The sequence below is a fragment of the Spea bombifrons genome, chromosome 9 (genome assembly GCF_027358695.1).
Source record: "Spea bombifrons isolate aSpeBom1 chromosome 9, aSpeBom1.2.pri, whole genome shotgun sequence".
Lineage (NCBI taxonomy): Eukaryota > Metazoa > Chordata > Amphibia > Anura > Pelobatidae > Spea > Spea bombifrons.
This window is the reverse complement of record NC_071095.1, coordinates 40605612-40626457: the sequence shown is the minus strand read 5'-3', so window position 1 is coordinate 40626457 and position 20846 is coordinate 40605612. Positions and strand designations below refer to the sequence as shown.

Here is a 20846-nt window from a genome sequence, read left to right as displayed (position 1 = left end):
AACATCATAAACCTTCCATAGCTGCCAACTGTCCCAACAGCCAGCTTACATTATGGCTTATGCAGCTGTCAGTAGTTGATGCCTGCATCAGACCCTGCACATACAAAAAATAGGCATCAACACATGCGACATGCCAATTTATATAATAGGAAGCAAATAGTGTGAAAACACACACCATCCTCCTTATATTTGCCAAAATTTCCCACCCAGCGAACAAACCAAATGCAGTGCGGTTTCGGCCACCCTCAAGAATAGAATAATTACGCCCCGGCTTCTGTTCAGATTCAGCACCAGTTTCTATGCAGAAGAAAAACTCTGTACAATGTGAAATGTCCTTATTAATCCAGACTTTAATACATTAGCAGGCTTTGCTAATTGCTCTGTTTACCAGAAACAAAAGATGTCCTTTTAGTAGATTGTTGCATATTTAATACAAGATACAATCTCAGCTTCTTTTAGCCAGCTTGCATTTTCTTTTAATTCTGGAATAAGGGCCGATTTTATCTTCAAATATGAAATCCCACAAAACTTGAGCCCAAGAGTGGTGATGAGGTAAAGTCTCGTAATATTCAGGCGCTATCCGCTTCACCTAAAAGAGAATAAGGGGGGGGGGGTCTTGTTAAATTAGCTTTTTTTTGACTCGGGCTAAAGCAGGGTTTGGCACTTCTGGTTATTAGTTTGCAACTCACATTACTGCCAGCCAACTAGAAAGCATCAGATTGATAAACAAAACCGTAAAATGTACGGAACCATCTTTGTGACGTTATACCCTGGTGCCATACTCTCATATCCATTAATTTTGTCACATTAGAGAAATAAATAGCCTTTAGCACACTCCCCAGCATTGGCTTTGAGGTTTATTAGGGACATGGCTTCACTGTAAGGCTTTCCAAGGAATAACATTTAGACAATGTATTTTATAAGTTTTGCTGCTTCTGAACATAGTTACTTTTAGGGCTATAGGTTGACCATACCTCCTAACAGTCCCGGATTTCGTGGGACAGTTTCGATTTTGGGCACTATTGAGCTTTTGCGGGCAGCGGGGAGCATGGGCTGGTTTGGGAGACCCTCTGATCGCTGATCCGACAGGGAGTTGAAAAAAATCAACGGACATCTGTGCTGTTGTAGCCCAGACCTCCATTGCAGCATCGCAAGGTGGCTATTCCTGCCCCCTCCTCCCCACCTCATCGCACCCTGCAACGCAGGTATCGCAGTTCGGACACCTGAAATGTTGTATGGACAGATTCATACTCGGAAAATTTTCAGAGTTATTGGGAAAATGTGGATCAATCACCATGGAAACCAATGGAATATTTGTGATGATGATGATGATCACTTCACATTAACCAGTAACTGCATTCCCCACAGAACATTCTCATGTACATGCCGTGTGGATATTTTTATGGTACAGACATTATTACTTGGATCCAAAAGACTCACCACGGGTAGCTTACTTCCAGGGATGCTGGGAAAATCATGATGCTCTGTGTGATAACCAACATTAAAGGTAATTAAATTCAGAGATCCGTAGTACGAATATGTCTCGTATCCTTTGGTGAACATATAATGTTCAGCTATAAAGTGTCCGGATATAGGATGGAAACCCAAGCAGAACGCTGAACCAGCCACCAGATATACAATGGGCTTCAGACCCCAAATGTAATATAACACGACATCAACTGAAAACTGGACCAGCGCATTGCAGACTTCCATCTGGCTGATCGGCTTGGGGTTCACATAAAGCGGCCGCAACACATAGAAAAATGGTTGTAAGATCAGCCACACGACTTTTCGAAGCGGAGTGCAGAAGAACCAGCCTTCAAAATCAGTTGGTATATCCACATCTAAGCGGTCTCCTCCCAGGTATCGGTGGTGGTCAATGTGATATTTCTTGAAGGAAGCAGAATAAGGCACCCCTATGGGAAGGTTAGCAAATACCGCAAACCACCTGTTCCACTTTGCTTTCTGGTTCCCAAACGCAGCATTGTGAGAAATGTCGTGGATGGCCAACGTCAACGAATGGTTTACGCAGCCGCCGAAGGCATAGGCGCAAAACAGGACCCATTTCCAGGTCAAGTCCCGCAACAGACGACAGGCAGCAAGTTGTATTAAAACCATTCCTAGGACAATCCACTTCAGATGGTGATCGGGTCCCATCAGAGATTTGATTTCTGGATACTTGGCTAACGGGAGAAAAGGGAAAACTTTTTTTTTTTTTTTTTTAATCGGATACTTGTCTTACATGCAACTGGCTTTATTCAATGCTACATGAAAGCATAATATTTTTACACCTAAACATACTCACAAGTTTCATTCTATTAAGACTTCAGGTATACTTGCAACTGAACTCCAAGTAACAATGTGTGTGGAAGACATGTGCCCTCTAACTGGTCTAGTACGGGCTAAAGGGGCACATCAGTCGCTGATCCATGACAATCCATTGTATCAGCGACTGAACGTGCTGGCGTATTACCCAACAACCAGATATTATTGTTTATATTGAATTGCTCCTCCTACACAGATTTCCATCAAAAGGAAGCATTCCACTTGAGTCTCAATTAGATCAAAACCAAATCAAAGGGATAGGTCAGTGGGTACTTTAAGATGTATTCTTTAACAAGTAAAAAATATTAATAGAGAGCATATATTAAGGAAAATAAGCAACATAGTCACCATCCATGGTCCCATCATAACAACAGCTCCCACCGAAACCAGCGGCAGGAATTGCGTTGACCGAACACATCTCCTGCACGTCAAGAGCTTAGGTGGTGCGGCAAGAGATACAAGCTTACGGAGAGATTCTGCGGAGGAGGAAATAATTAAAGGAACCACTCGGACATCTAACGCACTTTAATGCATATGGTAGCTGTCCCTTTAAGTGTCCTTGAGTGTTCTCAGAAGAAACTATGACACAAAACCAAAGAATTATTTCTAGGAAGGGCTTGGACATACAAAATATACAAGGAATGAGGTTTCCTTGTGCAGCAATCAATTAAAAACATAGACGAACCAGCACCTTTAACCCCTTAACGACAATTGATGTGCCATTCAGTGATTAACAATGACTTTCTATGCTCAGCTGGTGTTGCTACAATGCTTTGATATTGTGGCATTCAGCAACACAAACACAAAAATTGCAGCCTCCCCCCCTATGTTATCACTCTCCAGAGCAACCATATTCTCCACAGAAAAAGGTTCCAGATGCCCCTGAGACTCCCCCTGCAGGCTGATCACAGTACCTGCAATGGAGCCCTGTAATTATTTTTTAGAAACAAAAAACTCATCCAGTTGCAAGAAAATGTAAAGAAAAAAAATATATATTTAAAAAAAAAAGTAAAAATAGGTGCCAAAACACCTTGTGCCTCTCCTGCTAGAAATATGCAAAAGAAAACAAAAAAAAGTGGAATTTAAGGGAGCATTTACACCCTTATAAAACAGCAATACAGTACTTGTACTCATTGCTCAAAACAGAAAACATTGGGTATTTCTAAACTCAGGAAAAATGTTAGAATCGATTTAGTGAGTTTTCCCCTCATGAGCGTTTGTAGATGAGTGAAAGATGATTAAGTAAAAGACAGATAAAGCACAGATCAGAATAACCTAATGGCCTCCTTGGGACAATAAGACTAAACGCAGCAAAAGCCCATAACGCTTACATATATACGTTTCGGTTCACATAAACAGAGCTTACCCTATAGCAGTACCCAAAAGGAAGATAATTATTCTGAAACCGATGGTCTTTAACACAAATGCATGAATATGTTGTCATATAAACTGTATGTATGAAAAACATAACTCTTATTATAGAACAAAAAAGATCAAAGCGATCAAGCCTACAAAAAAATGTTCATTGTGATTAAAACCCAACATTCTGAATGGATATATGGGGTCAAATTTTAATTAAATGTGTCTTAATTAATAGAACGCCTTACATATTAACCCATAGGTGCCCATAACCATACCATGAAGGTCACAAACACACCAGGATTATAGAAAATCATTGTTTTGAGCATAAATTGATCTATTCGCTAAAGGGAGAGTTGTGTTTGAGCTCCTTGACTTCACCAAACATACAGCTGACTCTGGTGAGCAGTTGCTGCAGGAAAACCTTGGCAGGCCCTGGAAGATGTTAGATTTCTTCAGTGTCCTTACACATTAAATTATGCATTATACAGGGCCAGCTCAACCATTCACACTGGAGAAAACCTGTTGGTGTTGGCCCTTCCAAATGCATAGCGAAGTGAGAGAGTTATAATCATTAAGATGATCCAACCCCAGAGAGCTTGTGTTGCACGTAGGGTTTGACTTGCCCCATACGATGCATAGTTAAATCCGTAAGAACTAGCCAAGGTATCTTCACCCATTACATTATACAGGGCCAGATTAGCCCTTCTTACTGGGAAACATCCCAGTGTTGGTCCCACATGCTCAAAAATGAAGCAGCAGATCTTAAGTGAATAAACACCCAAGCGATTAAATCAGTTCATTTTGATTGAGCTGCCAGTACCCATCATGAGATATCCAGGAGATCTTGCCTATAGCGTGGCAGCCCTGTACCCCACCAACAAAGGTCAATGAATCCCAGGCATTCTACGGTCAGTCCAAACGACATCATATCACAAAACCTAAAAACGCAATTCCAGAAACAGATACGAATTAAGGCTAATAGGCTGCTCAACGAAGGAGTCTGAGATCATTGCCTCTCATGGACCCTGCAATACTAAACACTTAAACCCTTGAATCATTTGGAGTCTCAATCTAGGTGAGATTAAACAGATACCTAGTATTTCTTTCCTTCTCTGTGTGTGAGGCTGGTCAGTATAGACCCACTCAAAGTCTCCTCTAGTGACCGCATTACCCATGATGCCCTACAAATGAAACCATTGGTAGTGCCACCATATCAAGAACTTGGATTACCGGTGGGTGGAGAGCCAGCAGCTGGACCTTATATAAACCTTCACCACAGTGGGGCGGATCTAGAAGCAATTATTTGGGAAACAATATTAAGTGTCGTTGATAACAAAACAGCTACTTCTGAGTCCACCAGCTTGCAGCCAGAAGTATTTTCATGATATGCTGCGAACAGGGGAGTTCCTACAATACAAAAGAATGTCAGAATGCTGGCTAACCTGGGGCAATTCTTCCGTTCAATTCCAATTTCTTGCCACTTGTGGGGTATCTGGCTAAACTCCTTCAAAGTGTAATTTCTTAAATTTAATTATACATATTAGATTAGATATCGGAAGCCTAATTCAGTTTGGTCGGTTTATTACACAAGTTCCCGGTGGTGGAGACGACGCTACAGAGAACAATTCCACGGGCACTTGTTTTATTGTTGTCTGAAGCATTCTGGAACTGGGGATCTCAAATTAGGGAGGTATGGGAACTATTGAATAGTCATGCCACTACCCCATGCCACGTCCCATTTTATGGAAATCCTTTGACAGCATTCATAGGGCATAAGTGACCCCAACAGCTGAGTTGGAACTACAAAGGTCATAATGCTCAGCCGACCCAGACAGCCTTAGATCCCACACTCTGTTGATAAATTACACCTTCCAGTATGATGAGTAAACTTTATTTTGAGGATCTGATCTCCAACTCCCAAGATGGATGAGGTCTCCCAAGCTTGTGTGTCTACTTGCGTGTTGGCGCTCAGTAGCCAGTCACAGTAGTATGTTACCGGTGAAAGGATGACGCAAGATGACAATGTTGATACTGCAGATAATGCACCCAAGGTAAAACAAAATGTAAAGTGTATGGCAATGGGCAAGAATCCATGATAATTAAATGTTCTTAAAGTCAAAGCTTTGACACCCTGCAGAAAGACATTCACGTCCATGATTCTTCCAATATCCAAGGTCTAATGACGCTTCCTTCTGCGTAAATTGCAAGGTGTATAAATATACTCATGTAACAAAAACTAAAATCTTCTTCAGTCCAGTAAACAGTAATGTAAGTTGGCATTGACAAAAACATGGTTTTATTGCTCAAATACATTCCCTTTATCTGCAGACCTGGAGGCCGCCATTGTTGTCAGTCATGTGATATTTTGGGTGACTTTCCTTGCTCAATCACCACACTGTGCTGCTACTTTATGGCAATGCTAATGAAGTCTGTTCCTTAATAGTCTTTCATTAGTAAGTGTCCGGCTGGCTGATTAAGACTTTGATTAAGCGTTTCCCACAGCCAGTATGATAAGGACTCAGGGGCTTCGTCTAGCAAACTGGGCTCAGATAACAGAGCGAGAACTCATAGAAATGGCTAATATGCAACTGCTTGAAAAACCATATATTCCGAAAAACTAAAAATATTACTACTAGTAATAAAAAAATGGTGGGAATTCCCCTTTGATTTCTAGTGCTTTCTTGTTAGGGGTTTATTCACTAAATCAAGCCTAGAACATATAACTTTGGGAGATAGTCTAATGTCAAGTGCAGACAGGTTCAAGCGCCAAACAACTGAACTGGAGTTAATGGTCTATCTGAGCTTATCTTTAACCCAAAACCTCTTACTTTTCTGACAGAGGCCATCAAGGACTAAAAATGACTCAGACAAGGCGCACCCTCCCGAGTGGGACTTCATCAGGAACCATGATCCCCCTCACCCACTGTAATAGAAGGTCCTGACACAGCAGAGAAGTGACAATTATTGTCTGTCAGTAGCATTTTTGTTAAGAATTAGAAAGTTCCCTGTATTTTGTTTTTTGAACGCATGTTGGATGCCATTTTGCATTCAAATCATACATTGTTTACTTGTAGGAGTTAAGAAAAATAGTGGATGTCTCCTTTTCTCCTCCCTGGACTACCTTACTTAAAAGCTGGAGGCATACTCAAGTACCCCCCTGCTCAGCCATCGTAGCACCCTCACTGAGGTCGATGGAAGCTCAGCAATATCTGGTTTATTATGGCAATTATGTCATGTCACTTCCCAGCGAGATAGATTATAAATGCTGTTGAATACCGGTAATTCCACCAACTCTTCTTCAAAGCCCAGACTTCGTGACGCACAACCCCAGTTCTCGTATTCTTGCCAATTGTTTTTTATGGATATGTCTTGCTCAAGCTGGGGCATCCAAACACTGTGGCCCATTTCCAGTCCTGGAGGCCAGAAGTTGGGCATCCCTGGCCTGGAGTAGCTAGAGATAATGGATAGTAGATAGAGGAGATAATAGATAAAATAGATAGAGATAATAGAGGAGATAAGAGATAGTAGCTAGAGGAGATTAGTACAAAGATTAGTAGTAAGGTCAGTCACATAAAACGCCAGGACAGCTGGACAGGAGTCAGGGGTAGTTATTAAAACCGCTGGTGAACTTCCATGCAAATTGTATAATGTTAACCCTTTGGGAAGCAGCGTGCGTGTTTTGGTTATTGTATAGTTTGCTCCTGCCCATGGCTACTAAACTGAAGACAGGAAGCATACTTGAGAATGCTCACTGCACATGCTGCTTAGCACTTCCATGAATATTAAACCCAATGGGAGTAGCAGCAGCCAATCACACGCGTGCTCAACGCCGATGATCAGCTATAACGGCTGGCAGATACTACATCCATTGACTTCCAAGCTGCTTCTAGCGTACTCAAGAAAGCGTCCTGCTTGCATGTCCCGGCCTCAGCAGAGGCGGCCAGAGAGGAAGGCGTCTTACGAGACATAAGTCTGATGTTCTAAAAATGGCGACTAGATTATCTATTTACATTTCACTGCCTATCCTTCTCTATCCCTACTCGCCCAGCGCCATCCCCTGCGTATTCCCAAATATTTGTTTTTTAACCAGCCGCTCTAACACACACTTACCTGAAATGTAGAGAAAAAACACAACAATCTTACTGAAATAAGCTTTATTATAGGATATTATTGACAAAAATATTCATAGAGCACACCTGGTATATACATACGTGAAAATCCAAGAGACCCTTACACCCGATACTGCTAAACAGAGAGCAAGAAATAGAGTTATTTAAACTACCCCAAAAACTTTGTTTTTTAATAGAAACACTTTAATGGTGATGTTAATAGGAAGGTGGTTGAGTTAGGCAGAAGCTGCAGCTCCCGCTCCTCCGGGGTCCCGTTAACGAGCGCACGCTTGTCAACCCGGCGGCCGAGCTGATTGGCGGTAAGAATACGACATGGCAGGAGATGTGTCCAGAGCAGGGGGTGCAAAGGGGCAAATGCAGACTATCCCCCCCCCCCCGGCGCACCAGCATTTATACCAAATCAGAGCGCAGCAAAAAGTTTATTACCGATTTATATGGCGCCATCATATTCCGCAGCGCTGTACAATGGGTATAACATAACACTATTGACTTAAAGGAATGAAAGGTAGGGAGAGCCCCGCTCAACGCAGGTTATTACTAAATAAAGTTATTCTGGTGCGTGGGGGGACCGACGGAATGTTTTTGAGTGGGACCGCTGTATACACACACACACATACATACATACATACATACATACATACATACATAATGTTACCACAGGGTCTCACCTCCCGGTGGGGTTCCGATGTCCATGAACCTGTACAAGGTTTTAAAACCGGTCTTATTCCCAAAGCTACCAATGGAACGTATCTTTTATTTATACATCGCCAACAATATACACAGCGCATCTTACAGCCCATGCATTCAAAGGGTAAGGGGAGACAAGAACTGACAGACTAACGCGAACCCGGCACAGCTGTGCGTACAACGGGAACCGTACGGCGCATCACGTGACACCCTGCCGCCCCGCCCCCTCCTTCCTCTGCCCCAAGCCAGGATGCCGCCCGCCGCCTCCCAGCCCGGCCGTTGAAATGCCTGCTCTCGCGAGATGATGCCGGAGCGGACAGCGGCGGCGAGATTTGCTGGCTGGAGTTGGTATTTGTATTGAAGGAGGAGAAAAAAAATTAAAAGAAAGAAAAGTGGGGGGTTAATGAGAAAAGCGAGGAACTGGGGGGGTTCCTAAAAATACAGACCGAGGCGCTGGGGGGGTAACCGAGACACAGCTCATCATGGCATCGGGCGATACGCTGTATATTGCCTCTGACGGCTCGGAAATGCCCGCGGAGCTCGTGGAGCTGCACGAGATCGAGGTGGAATCTATACCGGTGGAGACAATCGAGACCACGGTGGTCGGGGATGATGACGACGACGAGGACGATGATCCCCACCACCAGCCCATGATCGCCCTGCAGCCTCTGGACTCTGACGACCCGAGCCACGTCCACCACCATCAGGAGGTGATCCTGGTTCAGACCCGGGAGGAGGTGGTCGGAGGAGACGACTCTGATCTGAGGGCCGACGACGGTTTTGAGGACCAGATCTTAATCCCTGTGCCTGCCCCGGCCGGGGAAGACGAATACATCGAGCAGACCCTGGTGACAGTGGCCGGGAAAAGCTCGTCGTCGGGCGGGCGCATGAAGAAGGGAGGGGGTAGCGGAAAGAAGAGCGGTAAAAAGAGCTACCTTAGCGGAGCCGAGCCCAGCGGCAGGAAATGGGAGCAGAAGCAGGTGCAGATCAAGACCCTGGAGGGAGAGTTTTCCGTCACCATGTGGGCTTCAGGTACGTGTCCCCCTCATTGTTGCAGCCTGCTAGGCCTCAGGGCGTGTCCCCCGGCTCCCCGCGCCGATCCCGCTCTTTACACCCGTGGTGTTCGCTGGCCTCTGCCCCAAAACGAAAGATTGTTTTGAGAGGAAGCCATGTTTTGATGTGTTGCTGGGCGCCGCCATATTCGCTGGGCAGTATGGCTGCCCGAAAACATGGCGTGTGGGGATCGGGGAAGATGGCGGCAGAACATGGCGGCCTAGCGGGAGCGAGCGCGCTGCTGCTGGCTCGGGGACTAGGCCGCAATGGCGCACTTCGCGGGGGGGGAGGGGCGGCAGCCATATATGCCTCTGGAGGTACACCGTGAGCGGTTTTCCCGGATAAAAGTGTAACCGAACTGCACAGCAGAACCAGGATACCCTGTGTAGGCCCCCGGGCAGCTGGGGAACTGCAGCCCGCCTAATGTGCACTGTAGTCGGCCTGCTGCCCTCACTGGTTACCGCTGCTCGGCCCGGCCGGTGATTTATTCGTCTCAATAAAGAATAAAACTAAAGAAAAATATAACGAGACCGAATCATATAAACTAACATACCAGGGGCAGGGGGCCTGTGTGTGACGTGTATATCGTACATGTACGTTACAGTGTTAGGTATATTTGTGTCAGATCCGGGTAGCCTTCATATGAAATGTCACAGCTGTCTCTCTAGTGACCTGTATAGATCAATTCCTTTTGGGCCCCTAAACTAGTTACTGTGGCCTTTAGGACAGATTGCCTGGCTTGTAAATTCAGTAATATTTACTATACCCGACTCCTGCATGCAATCCATACGCCTCATGTAGGGTCATTTGATTTATGTTAATTCATTTGTTAGTTGTGTGTCTTGTAAGGGTTTGATTCATTGTTAATGCGCCGGTAGCAGTCAGGAAAAACGCGTGTTCATAGGCGTAAGGTGCACCAGCTGTGAGGTTTACAGGAGCCGTAGGGACCCGGGTTATGTTAAGCTCAGATATAGCATTTTCAGGGCAATAAAAACAAGCTTCGCGCTTTATAATGTGAAGTGTCCACGCGTCTCTAGCTTCTTGCTTTATAATGTGGAGAGAGTGTGCACGCGTATCTAGCTTCTTGCTTTATAATGTGGAGAGAGTGTGCACGCGTATCTAGCTTCTTGCTTTATAATGTGAAGAGTAGGCACGCATCTCTAGCTTATATCTTTTAATAGATATCACACAGGTTAACATGTTAACATGTTGCGTGACATCGTCACGTGTAAAGTGGTCACAATGTCTTGTTTAACTGCACTCCAAGGAGGTACAATATAATGGACCACGGACATGTAAAACGTGGATCCCTGGTTACTTAGTGGCTGAGGAAATCGTTTTTTTTTCCCCCCTTCAAATGATCATATATGACAGCAGCGCCAATATACACGGATAGTAGAGAGCACAGTGCTTTGGAGAGCTCAGTCGTTAAACGGGAAGTTCCATAGAATGTGATCAGATTTGGCATTTCATCCCTTTATCTGCAGACCTGGAGGCCGACATTGTTGTTAGTCATGTGATATTTAAGACAACTTTACCTGCTCAGTCAAAAACTGTCTCTTTCTATTATTTTGTTTTACACTGCAGTAGAAGGAGTCTGGGTGTTTAGTAGATCGGGGTTCAGATAACAGAGCGAGAGCTCATACTAATGGCTCATATGTAGCTGCCTGAAAATATTATGCAAAAACTAGAACAGTTTTAATAAAGACAACCGCTAATATATGTGAAAGCTTTTAATCCAACTCTAGTAATAATAGGAGGGTGGGTGTCCCCTTCAGTTGTGTTTCCATTGACGTGTCTTATCCAGTTCCCGGAGAGCTGCATTTTGGGTTGTATAATTGTAACGTAACCAGCAACCGAGCTGAGCTACAAGCTTCGCACTCCTATTAAAGCTTATTACAGCCATGGGTTAAACTTTTTTGCCCCTTCCAAATCTATAGAAAGGTTAACCAGAATCCTTTCTATGTCTGTTGGATGAATCCCTGCCTTGGCTCCATGCATTGCGGGAGCTGCATCTCCTGCTCAGTAATGCACATTGGAGATATCCAGGGGGTCCGAGACCCCACCACACGCATGCACTTTCCTGCTGGTGATTGGATGTTTTTTAGCTCCAGAACTGTTCGGGGGTTGCTTTCCATCGCTGGTGAGGCTGTTTGGGGACAGCAGACTTTCCGTTAATGTTTTTCTGCGTCACAGCAAGGAAAGCAAAGGGTAGCCTCCATGTCTGCAGACGTTTTGCTCAACTTCATAAGTGCATACAGCGCTGTGCTTCATGCTCGAAGAAAAGAGACTCCCTCGTTTGGTTGCCTACAAAATATAGGTGCAGCCAATAATGTATACATTTATTATTTATGATAGGATCTCAAAATTACCGTATGAACAGAGAGAAGCTCCCTGTGAAGGAACATTCAAGATAATATATATATATATATCAAAATTGGCGCCACCACTACCTGACAAGATGGACATGGCTGAGGGTTCATTGAGAGCCATCGGTGAAAAGCATCAAGTAGGGCATAGCCAAAGCTTGAACATTGAATCGTCAAAGAAGAATTACGTTTTTCCCCCTGATCAAATATTTCTGTCTCGGCTGAGAGAAGGAGCTGTGTCAGCAGATTTATACTTAAAAAAGTAATCTTGGGGCTATATTTTGGTCTTTTGGCGTGTTATCTAGAGAATGTTCTTTATTTACTTCATAGAAAAAATTATCACAAATCAACATATATATTTTCTTCAAGCAGTCATTTTTTTGCATCTGTTGCAGTTTAATGACATGTTTGATGCATGGTCCAGTTTAATATTTGGTTTTCCTGGGATTCATTCACATTGGAGAGGGAGTATTTGCAGGAACAGGCGTGCATATCCACAGTGCTCTCCCCGTAGTCCCAAAATGCTGCGCGTGCATATCCTTCTCTTAAAGAGAACGAGCCATTCACTGGCAGCTCCAAACATAGGCAGGCATGATGACTTATTAATATATTTATGGATGACAGCACGGCTTTGAGGTTCTCGCTGCCATACTTTAGCTGCTAAACCCTCTGCTGCGCATCCAAGTCCTACAGTGGCTGAAGCTGTACCGATTTAAATGCCGCTTACCGCGAGAAGACCGTAAAAACATGTCGGGGGTATGAAGAACAGCCCTCGTTGCTATAGGAACAAGTCCTCATGCTTATGATGGAGCGGGTGAGTCTAGGCATTGGGTTGTAACAAGGGGGCTCCTTGTGCTGTATACTGCAGGGTGCATCTGTGGTATATAATCGCGGACGCGTACAAAGCTTTGCTGTATTAGAAATACGTGTGTGTGTGTGTGTGGCTGGCTGTGGATGTGAATAATAAATGCAGTGCAGATTAAACCAATATTACTTGGTGTAAGATCTTGATTTTATGCTCAGTCATTTTAAATATTAGATTGATATATAAAGGTTTGGATATTTTCTTTTTTAATTTGCAGATGATAAGAAAGACATTGACCATGAAACAGTGGTTGAAGAGCAGATTATCGGAGAAAACTCGCCGCCAGACTATTCTGAGTACATGACAGGAAAGAAACTACCCCCAGGGGGGATACCAGGCATTGATCTGTCTGATCCCAAGCAACTTGCTGAATTTGCGAGGTATATAAATCCTGAGTGTGTGTGGACTGCTGGTTTCTGTGGTGTGTAGCTGTCTCTGAGCTACTGCAACATATACCGAGAGTTAATTGAAGGGATCACGTGAGGATCACTTAGTCTTGTAATATAGCCATTGAACTGATCTCATCGAGGTAGTCGTACGTTTATCTGATGCAGGGTATTTTTCTGTTTTTTATTTTCCTTAGAATGAAGCCTAGAAAAATCAAGGAAGATGATGCGCCGAGAACCATTGCCTGTCCTCACAAAGTAGGTGCACCTTGGCAGAAATAGGATACCTAGAGGCTATAATGTATATCGCTTAATGTAATACTACTTCCACACCGGTTCATTTCTATATGCCTAGTTGTTCATGATCTTTGCACTGTGCTCCCTGGGCAGCAAACCATTTCTTCCCATATCTTATTTTTCTGTTCCAATCTTCCATTCATTTTTGCAGAGGGGATAGTGGGTAATGCTGTTGGAGGGAAGATGTGAAAGACCACCCATGATCTGTAACCGGGAACAGTATAGCATTATTATTATTCAACCCCCCACCCCTTCTTATTTTCTTAATACTTAATTGTTCGCCATTCATTCTTTCCTCCTAGGGATGTACTAAGATGTTCAGGGATAACTCTGCAATGAGGAAGCACTTGCACACACACGGCCCGCGAGTACATGTCTGTGCAGAATGCGGAAAAGCCTTTGTTGAAAGTTCAAAACTCAAGAGACATCAGCTGGTTCATACCGGTGAAAAGCCATTTCAGGTAAACCCCGATTACCTATTGGTTGTACTTAAACTGGAGAGTGGATGAGATCTGTCAAAAGTACACTGCAGCCATCCTGTGCCCTTTAATGCACAGAATGATCCGTCAGAATCCTCCCTATATAATTGCACTGCCAGGAGATCTAGCGGGGGACCCCCTACATGCATGGGCAGGAAAGCGCTTACATTGTAGGAAGTGCTTTCCTGCCAGGTGGCTTCAAGGAGCCAAAGCTGGCATGAATCATGGAGGAAAGGGGGAAGGAAGCCTCTGTGTTTTCAACTGTTAAGTAGGTTTTGGGCTGTAAATAGCGCATATTTATAAGTAATAAGTACTTTAATATGCATTTGTCATTGATGAGTCTGTTTTTGGTGACCTTGAGACTTGGAGGCATTTCTGTCCTGCGTAGGACGGCGTGAAGCGGTACTGTGTGTGTGATTCAGAAAACTTGACAAGTTATAAAACGCGTGCTGTGTCTTGGTTGGTTTGCTGGAGCGTTGAGCGTTTGCGCGGGATTGGAGTGTGGACTCGTCATATACTGATTGTGTCTTTCTGTGTTGCAGTGTACTTTTGAAGGCTGTGGCAAGAGATTCTCATTGGACTTCAATTTGCGCACCCATGTGCGGATTCACACAGGAGACCGGCCCTATGTATGCCCCTTCGATGGCTGTAATAAGAAATTTGCTCAGTCTACCAACCTGAAATCTCACATTTTAACACACGCTAAAGCCAAAAATAACCAGTGAAACTCGACAAGCGGAAAGACGTCTTACCTTTAAAAAAGCATCTTTGGTGTATGATCAAAATACACCGCCCATTGTACCTTGTACATGGTTTCCAGGGATGAATTTTAACAGATACCCAATCTCTTAAGGGACAGTTTTGATAATGACTGTAGAAAACATATTAAAAAAAGAGGACTTCAAGTTCACTGTTTGAGATGCTCTGTTATCCGATTTTCATAAGTGGATTTTTTTTTTTTTTTGTATAGTGACTTCTTTCTCCCCAATGCCTCGTGCAACCCGGTGGGCAGTGTCACAAAATTGCATCAGGACTTCCTACCACAATACTAAAAAAACAAACAATGAACTTACTTATAAATAGACGCTCACTTGTTGCAAATTGTTCTCCTTTCTTTTTTTATTATTAATTATTTTAAATCTTTTATTTTGTATTTTCCAAGTGTGCATATTGTACACTTTTTTGGGGATATGCTTAGTGACGCTATGTGTTTAATTCTGGAGGTTGATAACTTTTGCTTGCAGTAGATTTTCTTTAAAAGAATGGGCAGTTACTGTACTAAATGCATACTTCAAAAGGATTTCCCTGCTAAAAAAAAAACAAAAAAGCAAAAAAAAAAAAGAAACTTTACAGGTTTTGTTTGCTACCTTTATTTTTTTTTTGGTTGTATTTTTAGATGTTAACCTATTTTGTATAATTGTATCGTACATAGCTGTATTGGAATCATGTAGCACCAACTATTAGATGTGATTTACGCTAGTGATAAATAACTAAATCCATTTTAGTCACTTATTTTGGAGGGGGGGTTCCTGCCAGACAGATGTTCTTTTGCCTGTTCAGTTCAAGAAATTGGTGCTCAGTTGTAGAATGTATTGTATAGACACTGACCTTTTTATCAATATGTCCCATGCGTTAGAAAAGGGCCGTATAATAGGATCCGTGGTGGGAATGCAGGCCGTATGTAACCCGCTGATGGCTACCGGCAGGGCTGGACAAACGTTTTGAGCCGGGTGGGCATCGCTTCCTAAAACGTTACTGCCAGAAACTAACTTTTTTTGGGGGTAAATTATGTATTTTCTGCTATGGTTACATCCCATATTTGGCTCCTGTTTTTTTTGTTTTTTTTTTTCCCTCCCCTATCCGGCTACAGATTTATCCAGCCCTGACCGCTGACTTACTCAACGTACCAAAAACACGAAGCTGTCCTTGATTTTTCACCTAATGAACTTTTGTAATCAAGGCCAGCTCACATTGAGATGTTTTGAAGCTGTCAATCTTCTCTAATTAGGGTTTCACTATACCGACTGATTTAATGTCAAAAACATTTGAGAGAGAGAAAAAAAAAATCTGTATTTCAATTCTTTCGAGTGTCTTTACTAATCAGACTTAAAGTAAAGTATCTGAAATGAGGACGATGTATCACAATGTGGCCTGTGTTTACTTCCATTAGTGGTAGGTGGCGGCGTGTTACACGCATGTCATTCAGGATAGAGTTCCTAAAGACGCGGCAGCCTTTTACTATTTATATATGAGAAGTCTGGTGGGGCTCGCTCAGTCTTGCGCTGGCCATTCATGGGTATTCAGGTGGCTCGGCGAGACCCTGCAGAGTCTGACGCATGAGAATGTGTCTATTCCCCCCTTCTTCGCTCTCTTTTTCTGTTTTACCGCAAATATTTCTAAGGTTTTGCTGAGCTTTTTATCCAGTATGGTATACCAGGGCTGGGTGCATATATAATATATACGTATGAGTAGCTACGGAATGACGTTGGTCAAAGAGAACGTTTCTACCTGTGTTCCAACAAACACTGGCATAATTTTTGTATTTTAATACTGTAAATACATTTATTTCCCAAAAATAACTTCAGTTTCTATTTTTCTTTTTCCTTCTGGAAGCTGGTGTGATTTATAAGTGCATAAAGTTCTGTCGGTTTTAAAGAAGTGGCTTAGCCTTCCTTTTTGTAAGCATTGTCTCTGCTTTGATATGGAAATGCCCTGTGCCATGTGTGTTTAAAACTGCATTTGTGTGTATTACTGCAGCCTGCCTCATAATTCTGTTTTGTGTACTTTAATATTTTTATGATTATTCCTCTCTCGAATTCAGCTTTGCCTTCGTTTAACCCTTTGTTCAGCAACAAAGTCGGGTCAATTGTGGTGCGAGGTTTAAAGCGTATTTATCGTCATAGCAACGCAACATTACATAACATTTTATTAATAGAGCGCCAGCAGATTGCATAGCTCTGCCGCAAAAGGGAAGTCAAAACTAACATTAACCCCTTTGTGACCATTGACTAAGATGATACATCACAAGAAAATGGTCCGGTAGGACCAACAAGGTATCCCCCTATTTCATGGACTGTGTGGGGCTAAATGATAGCTGGGGCCAGAATTTGGCCCCCGAGCTGTCAGATTGAACGTAGAGGTGTTGGTATGAAAAGACCCCGTCTGAGTTTCCTGCCATAGTAACTTACCGATTGACCACACTATTATTATTATTATTTATTGTTTTATATAGTGCCATCAAATTCTGTAGCGCTGTACAATGGGTAGACCGGACATAACAAGTAGTATGTAACATAACAAATTGACTAACAGAAACAGGTGAGGAGGGCTTACATTCTAGAGGGAGTTGGGTGTATTACACAATAGGTAAAATTGTCGTTGTAGGTATGAGCTGTCGGTATGCCTATGTGTCTGACGGAGCTCTCCAAAACACTTGTTTACCCCCTACAACACTTAGCAGTTACTCTAAATATATACACAAAAAATGCTGTCCTGTAGTGTGAAAAACTTGGTCCTTAGAGGGTTCATATTAAGGTTGATATGCCTGTACAGAGCATTAGAAGGTTGATGGGGGGGAGATGAAGCAGAAATTGAGGGACTGCTTCGGTGAGGACGCTGTGGCTTGAAGGTTGAGAGAACAGATCTTTGAGAAGGCAGGTCGGGGGTAAGAGGAGGACAGATTGTATGCTCCTCTCAATAGGTAGAGGTTTTTAATGAGATTTTTAAAGTTAGTCTAATAGCGATCAATGGAGTCAATTCTACCATTAACATCAGTGTATTGTACCTGGAATTGTTTAAGATACTTTAATGTTCCGTTTCTTGAGTAAACTATTCTTGGCTTAGTTAAGTTCCTCCTAAAATGCAATATAAGAAGCCTATGTTTTCCCGCGCTTCCCCAAGCCTTTCATATTACATTAAGTGTCAGCTTGCCAGGTCAAATTAGATTTCAGTCCAGATCTCTGGCATTGTATAGTTTCTCACATCTTTGTCAGTGACCATTTCAGTATATCACTGGATAGGAACCTCACCACAGATGTTCCTGTTAACATTCAGGCCAATGCAGAGTGTCGTGAGTAAACCTTATATATACACGCGTTGGTCTGGAGTGTGTCCTATAAGTCTCTGAGGTTTATTCACTAATGGGAGAACTGGCCAGGGGAGTTGAGGTTTCAGCTCCCCCACAATATATTCTCTAGCAAGAATCCCTCTATTGGTCCAGTGTAATATCTGCTTAGATTTCAAGATTATTGTGATGTGTGGTTAAAAAGTAACACTGTAAGGTCAGTTGGGGTGAGCGCTTGGGGTTCTTACTCCTATGGGTTAGGAAACATTAGCCAACTTGAACACTAGGCCTTCAACGCAAAATGATTAAATGTACCATTCAAGAAAAAGAGGACTTTATTTCTCATACGTACTTAAATATACAATATTCTTATTGAACAGGCGATAACTGGCTAACATATACATTGTATATCCATAAGTAACAGCAGCATTGAGGAGCAAGATGGGAGAGTGTAAAGATATAAAAACAAGAATTAAATACATCCGTCCCACGTGTGACGGGAAAGGCCCTGTTTCAGGGAACAAAATTAAATACATCTATTGCACCTTTCCCATTAAGAGGAAATAGTATTTTCATTAAAACAGTGAGAAATAAGTCAATACTTTTTGTCTGGAGAGCCAAAAAATATTTTTGGAAAATTCACTCGTTTGGTAAACTTTTCTCTAGGTATATCCAAATGGCTTTTTTTTTTTTTTTTTTTTTTTTTTTTTTTTTACCCCCTTTCTTTCAGAATATTCCCTTTTAAGCTTTGGTATCGCTCGTTGTTATACACATTAGGTGCGTATTGTGATAGTTTACACCCGTTAGTCATAGAAGCATTCAGCACATCACTTCTGACAACATCCCCCTCCCCCAATAAAAATGTAAAATGTTTTAAAATGTTCCTTTAGAACATCTACTTTCCATATATGACCCCCAAAGTAATCTTGGAGTGTATTGCTTCTAAGAAAATGTTAATGTCCAGATTTTCTATGCCTTATTAAGAATTAACTCCAGCGAGCTTTAGAAAGAAGGGATGAGATGACCCTACGTAATGCATTTGGATAACCGCATCCTAACGTGCGTCTGGCTCCGTCCCCGCAAACCAGTGCCATATCCTCCCAGCTCCCGAATTTAACTGGAAGGGGAGAGCTCCAGGTAACGGAAGATGGAAATTCCCCGAGAATGTATGGGGTGGAAAATAACCATTTGTTAGTAGGCTATAGCCTGTAGGATAAACAATGTACAAACGTCCATTATATGCTCTGAGAGAATGGACAATAGTGTGACTATTGTGTTGCAGATGTAGATGAATGATGGGCGAACCTACCGAATGACCGCGCATAACAAAGGTGCAGCGGTCCTGTCCATGACAATGCATAGAGAATTTAAGGTCTCATTGCAACAAACCAAGGGCTTAGGGGATGACATATTGGCTACAGTCATGTAAGGTGTGATACGCTTATTAACGTTATAAATTTGTGTGTCAGTTTAAGCATCAAAAATGATAATGGAGAAGGGTGAATTTCCCTTACATGTCGATCACTTGCCGTTGGCTTGACTCTCCCCGGTGTGTGGGGAACGGGTAATGACATCTCATACTGAAATAATTTCACATTTGTCATCTTTGCCAACGCAACAAAAGGTTCATTCGCTGCCGGCAGATTGCGGTGATCTAACAACTCACCAAATTCCGAATGAATTATGCCCTATAATGCATAGTGAAAATAGATGAAATTTTGTAAATCTAAATTATTTTGGGTCAACTCAGCCCTTTTCGCAGGACAAGTTTGCCAGGACAGGGCTTTCATAGGCCGTGGATAATGAGGCTAAATGTTGTCCCTCATTTCACTCGCGGTTTAGTAAACATTCATTATCTGCTTACTAAAGCTGCTTTTTTTTTTTTTTTTTGCTTGTTCTCAGTGTAAAAGGGTCGGTAACACACACAGGGAGTCCAGTGAAAAATTATCTAGTATTATCTTATCCCAAAATATGAGTTGATTAAATATATTTGCAACGCTTACCTGCCGTTGAACTCAATTTCCTTTGGGCACTTTTAGGACGATTTCCTGTTTTCTGCACCAATTATAAAATAATATATTTTTTTTTAATGACAAACGAGGAACCAATCAGAAAGAGGGAGAGCCATTTCTATATACGCAGAGCGTTCGCTGTTATGAAAAACGATAACGTCTCACTTTTTAGTTTGTAAACCTCATAAGGTTCCCATTGCCTCGGATATTTCCAAGTATAAAGACGGTATCAAGATAAAAACCCACGTTACTTAAAACCTGTACACAATACAAATCGTAACCATGAACAGTTAGCAAAGCAATCCATCAAGATGTAATAAAACATTGTATATAAAATAAATATGTCAAAAGAAATCCCTTCACGTATCTTCGCCCAGCAGCGTTACAGTTTAGAGAAAAACTCACAGTGACCTATCAAAAATCCTCAATTTGATCGTATGCCATGAACGAGAATAAAATAATTAATTAACCGTGCATATGTCTCGTGTGTGTGAATAAATATATGGTCGTAAGGGGCCTTTAGTGGAACCACAATGTACATTTTACCCAAATGTACAACATTTTCTATCAAACCAGAGGGCACTTCAACATACCGTCAGTTTAACTTGCAAGTATGACAGCAACCAAGCACCTTTTGACACGACAAGGATGGACAATAAGTTAGTCGTTGGCCAAGGAGCCAAGAGATTGAGTAACATTTCCCATTTTAGCCATGACATACTATCTATCGGCCAGTAGTACATTTTTAAATTACCCAAAAAAACAGATTTTGACTTAACAGATGGAGGTTGACTGTTTTTAAATGCATGTATGTATTT

The 20846-nt window shown here is 42.4% G+C and overlaps 2 protein-coding genes and 1 long non-coding RNA gene across 3 annotated transcripts; 2 read left to right on the top strand and 1 right to left on the bottom strand.

The window, feature by feature from the left end:
* Positions 1-388: 388 nt before the first annotated feature.
* Positions 389-9564, bottom strand: DEGS2 (delta 4-desaturase, sphingolipid 2). Its single transcript, XM_053474560.1, has 3 exons — positions 9440-9564; positions 1441-2183; positions 389-589 (listed from the first exon to the last, which is right to left on the bottom strand). The coding sequence occupies exons 2-3, from the start codon at positions 2155-2157 to the stop codon at positions 446-448; spliced, it is 861 nt and encodes a 286-aa protein (XP_053330535.1). The 5' UTR covers positions 2158-2183; positions 9440-9564; the 3' UTR covers positions 389-445.
* On the top strand, positions 8714-16532 carry YY1 (YY1 transcription factor). The gene is made up of 5 exons (XM_053474553.1): positions 8714-9536; positions 13009-13171; positions 13375-13435; positions 13777-13935; positions 14496-16532. The coding sequence occupies exons 1-5, from the start codon at positions 8987-8989 to the stop codon at positions 14676-14678; spliced, it is 1116 nt and encodes a 371-aa protein (XP_053330528.1). The 5' UTR covers positions 8714-8986; the 3' UTR covers positions 14679-16532.
* Positions 16533-18047: 1515 nt separating this feature from the next.
* LOC128504492 (uncharacterized) lies at positions 18048-18488 on the top strand. Its single transcript, XR_008355461.1, has 2 exons — positions 18048-18080; positions 18115-18488. It is a non-coding gene; the product is annotated as an uncharacterized LOC128504492 (long non-coding RNA).
* Positions 18489-20846: the final 2358 nt, after the last annotated feature.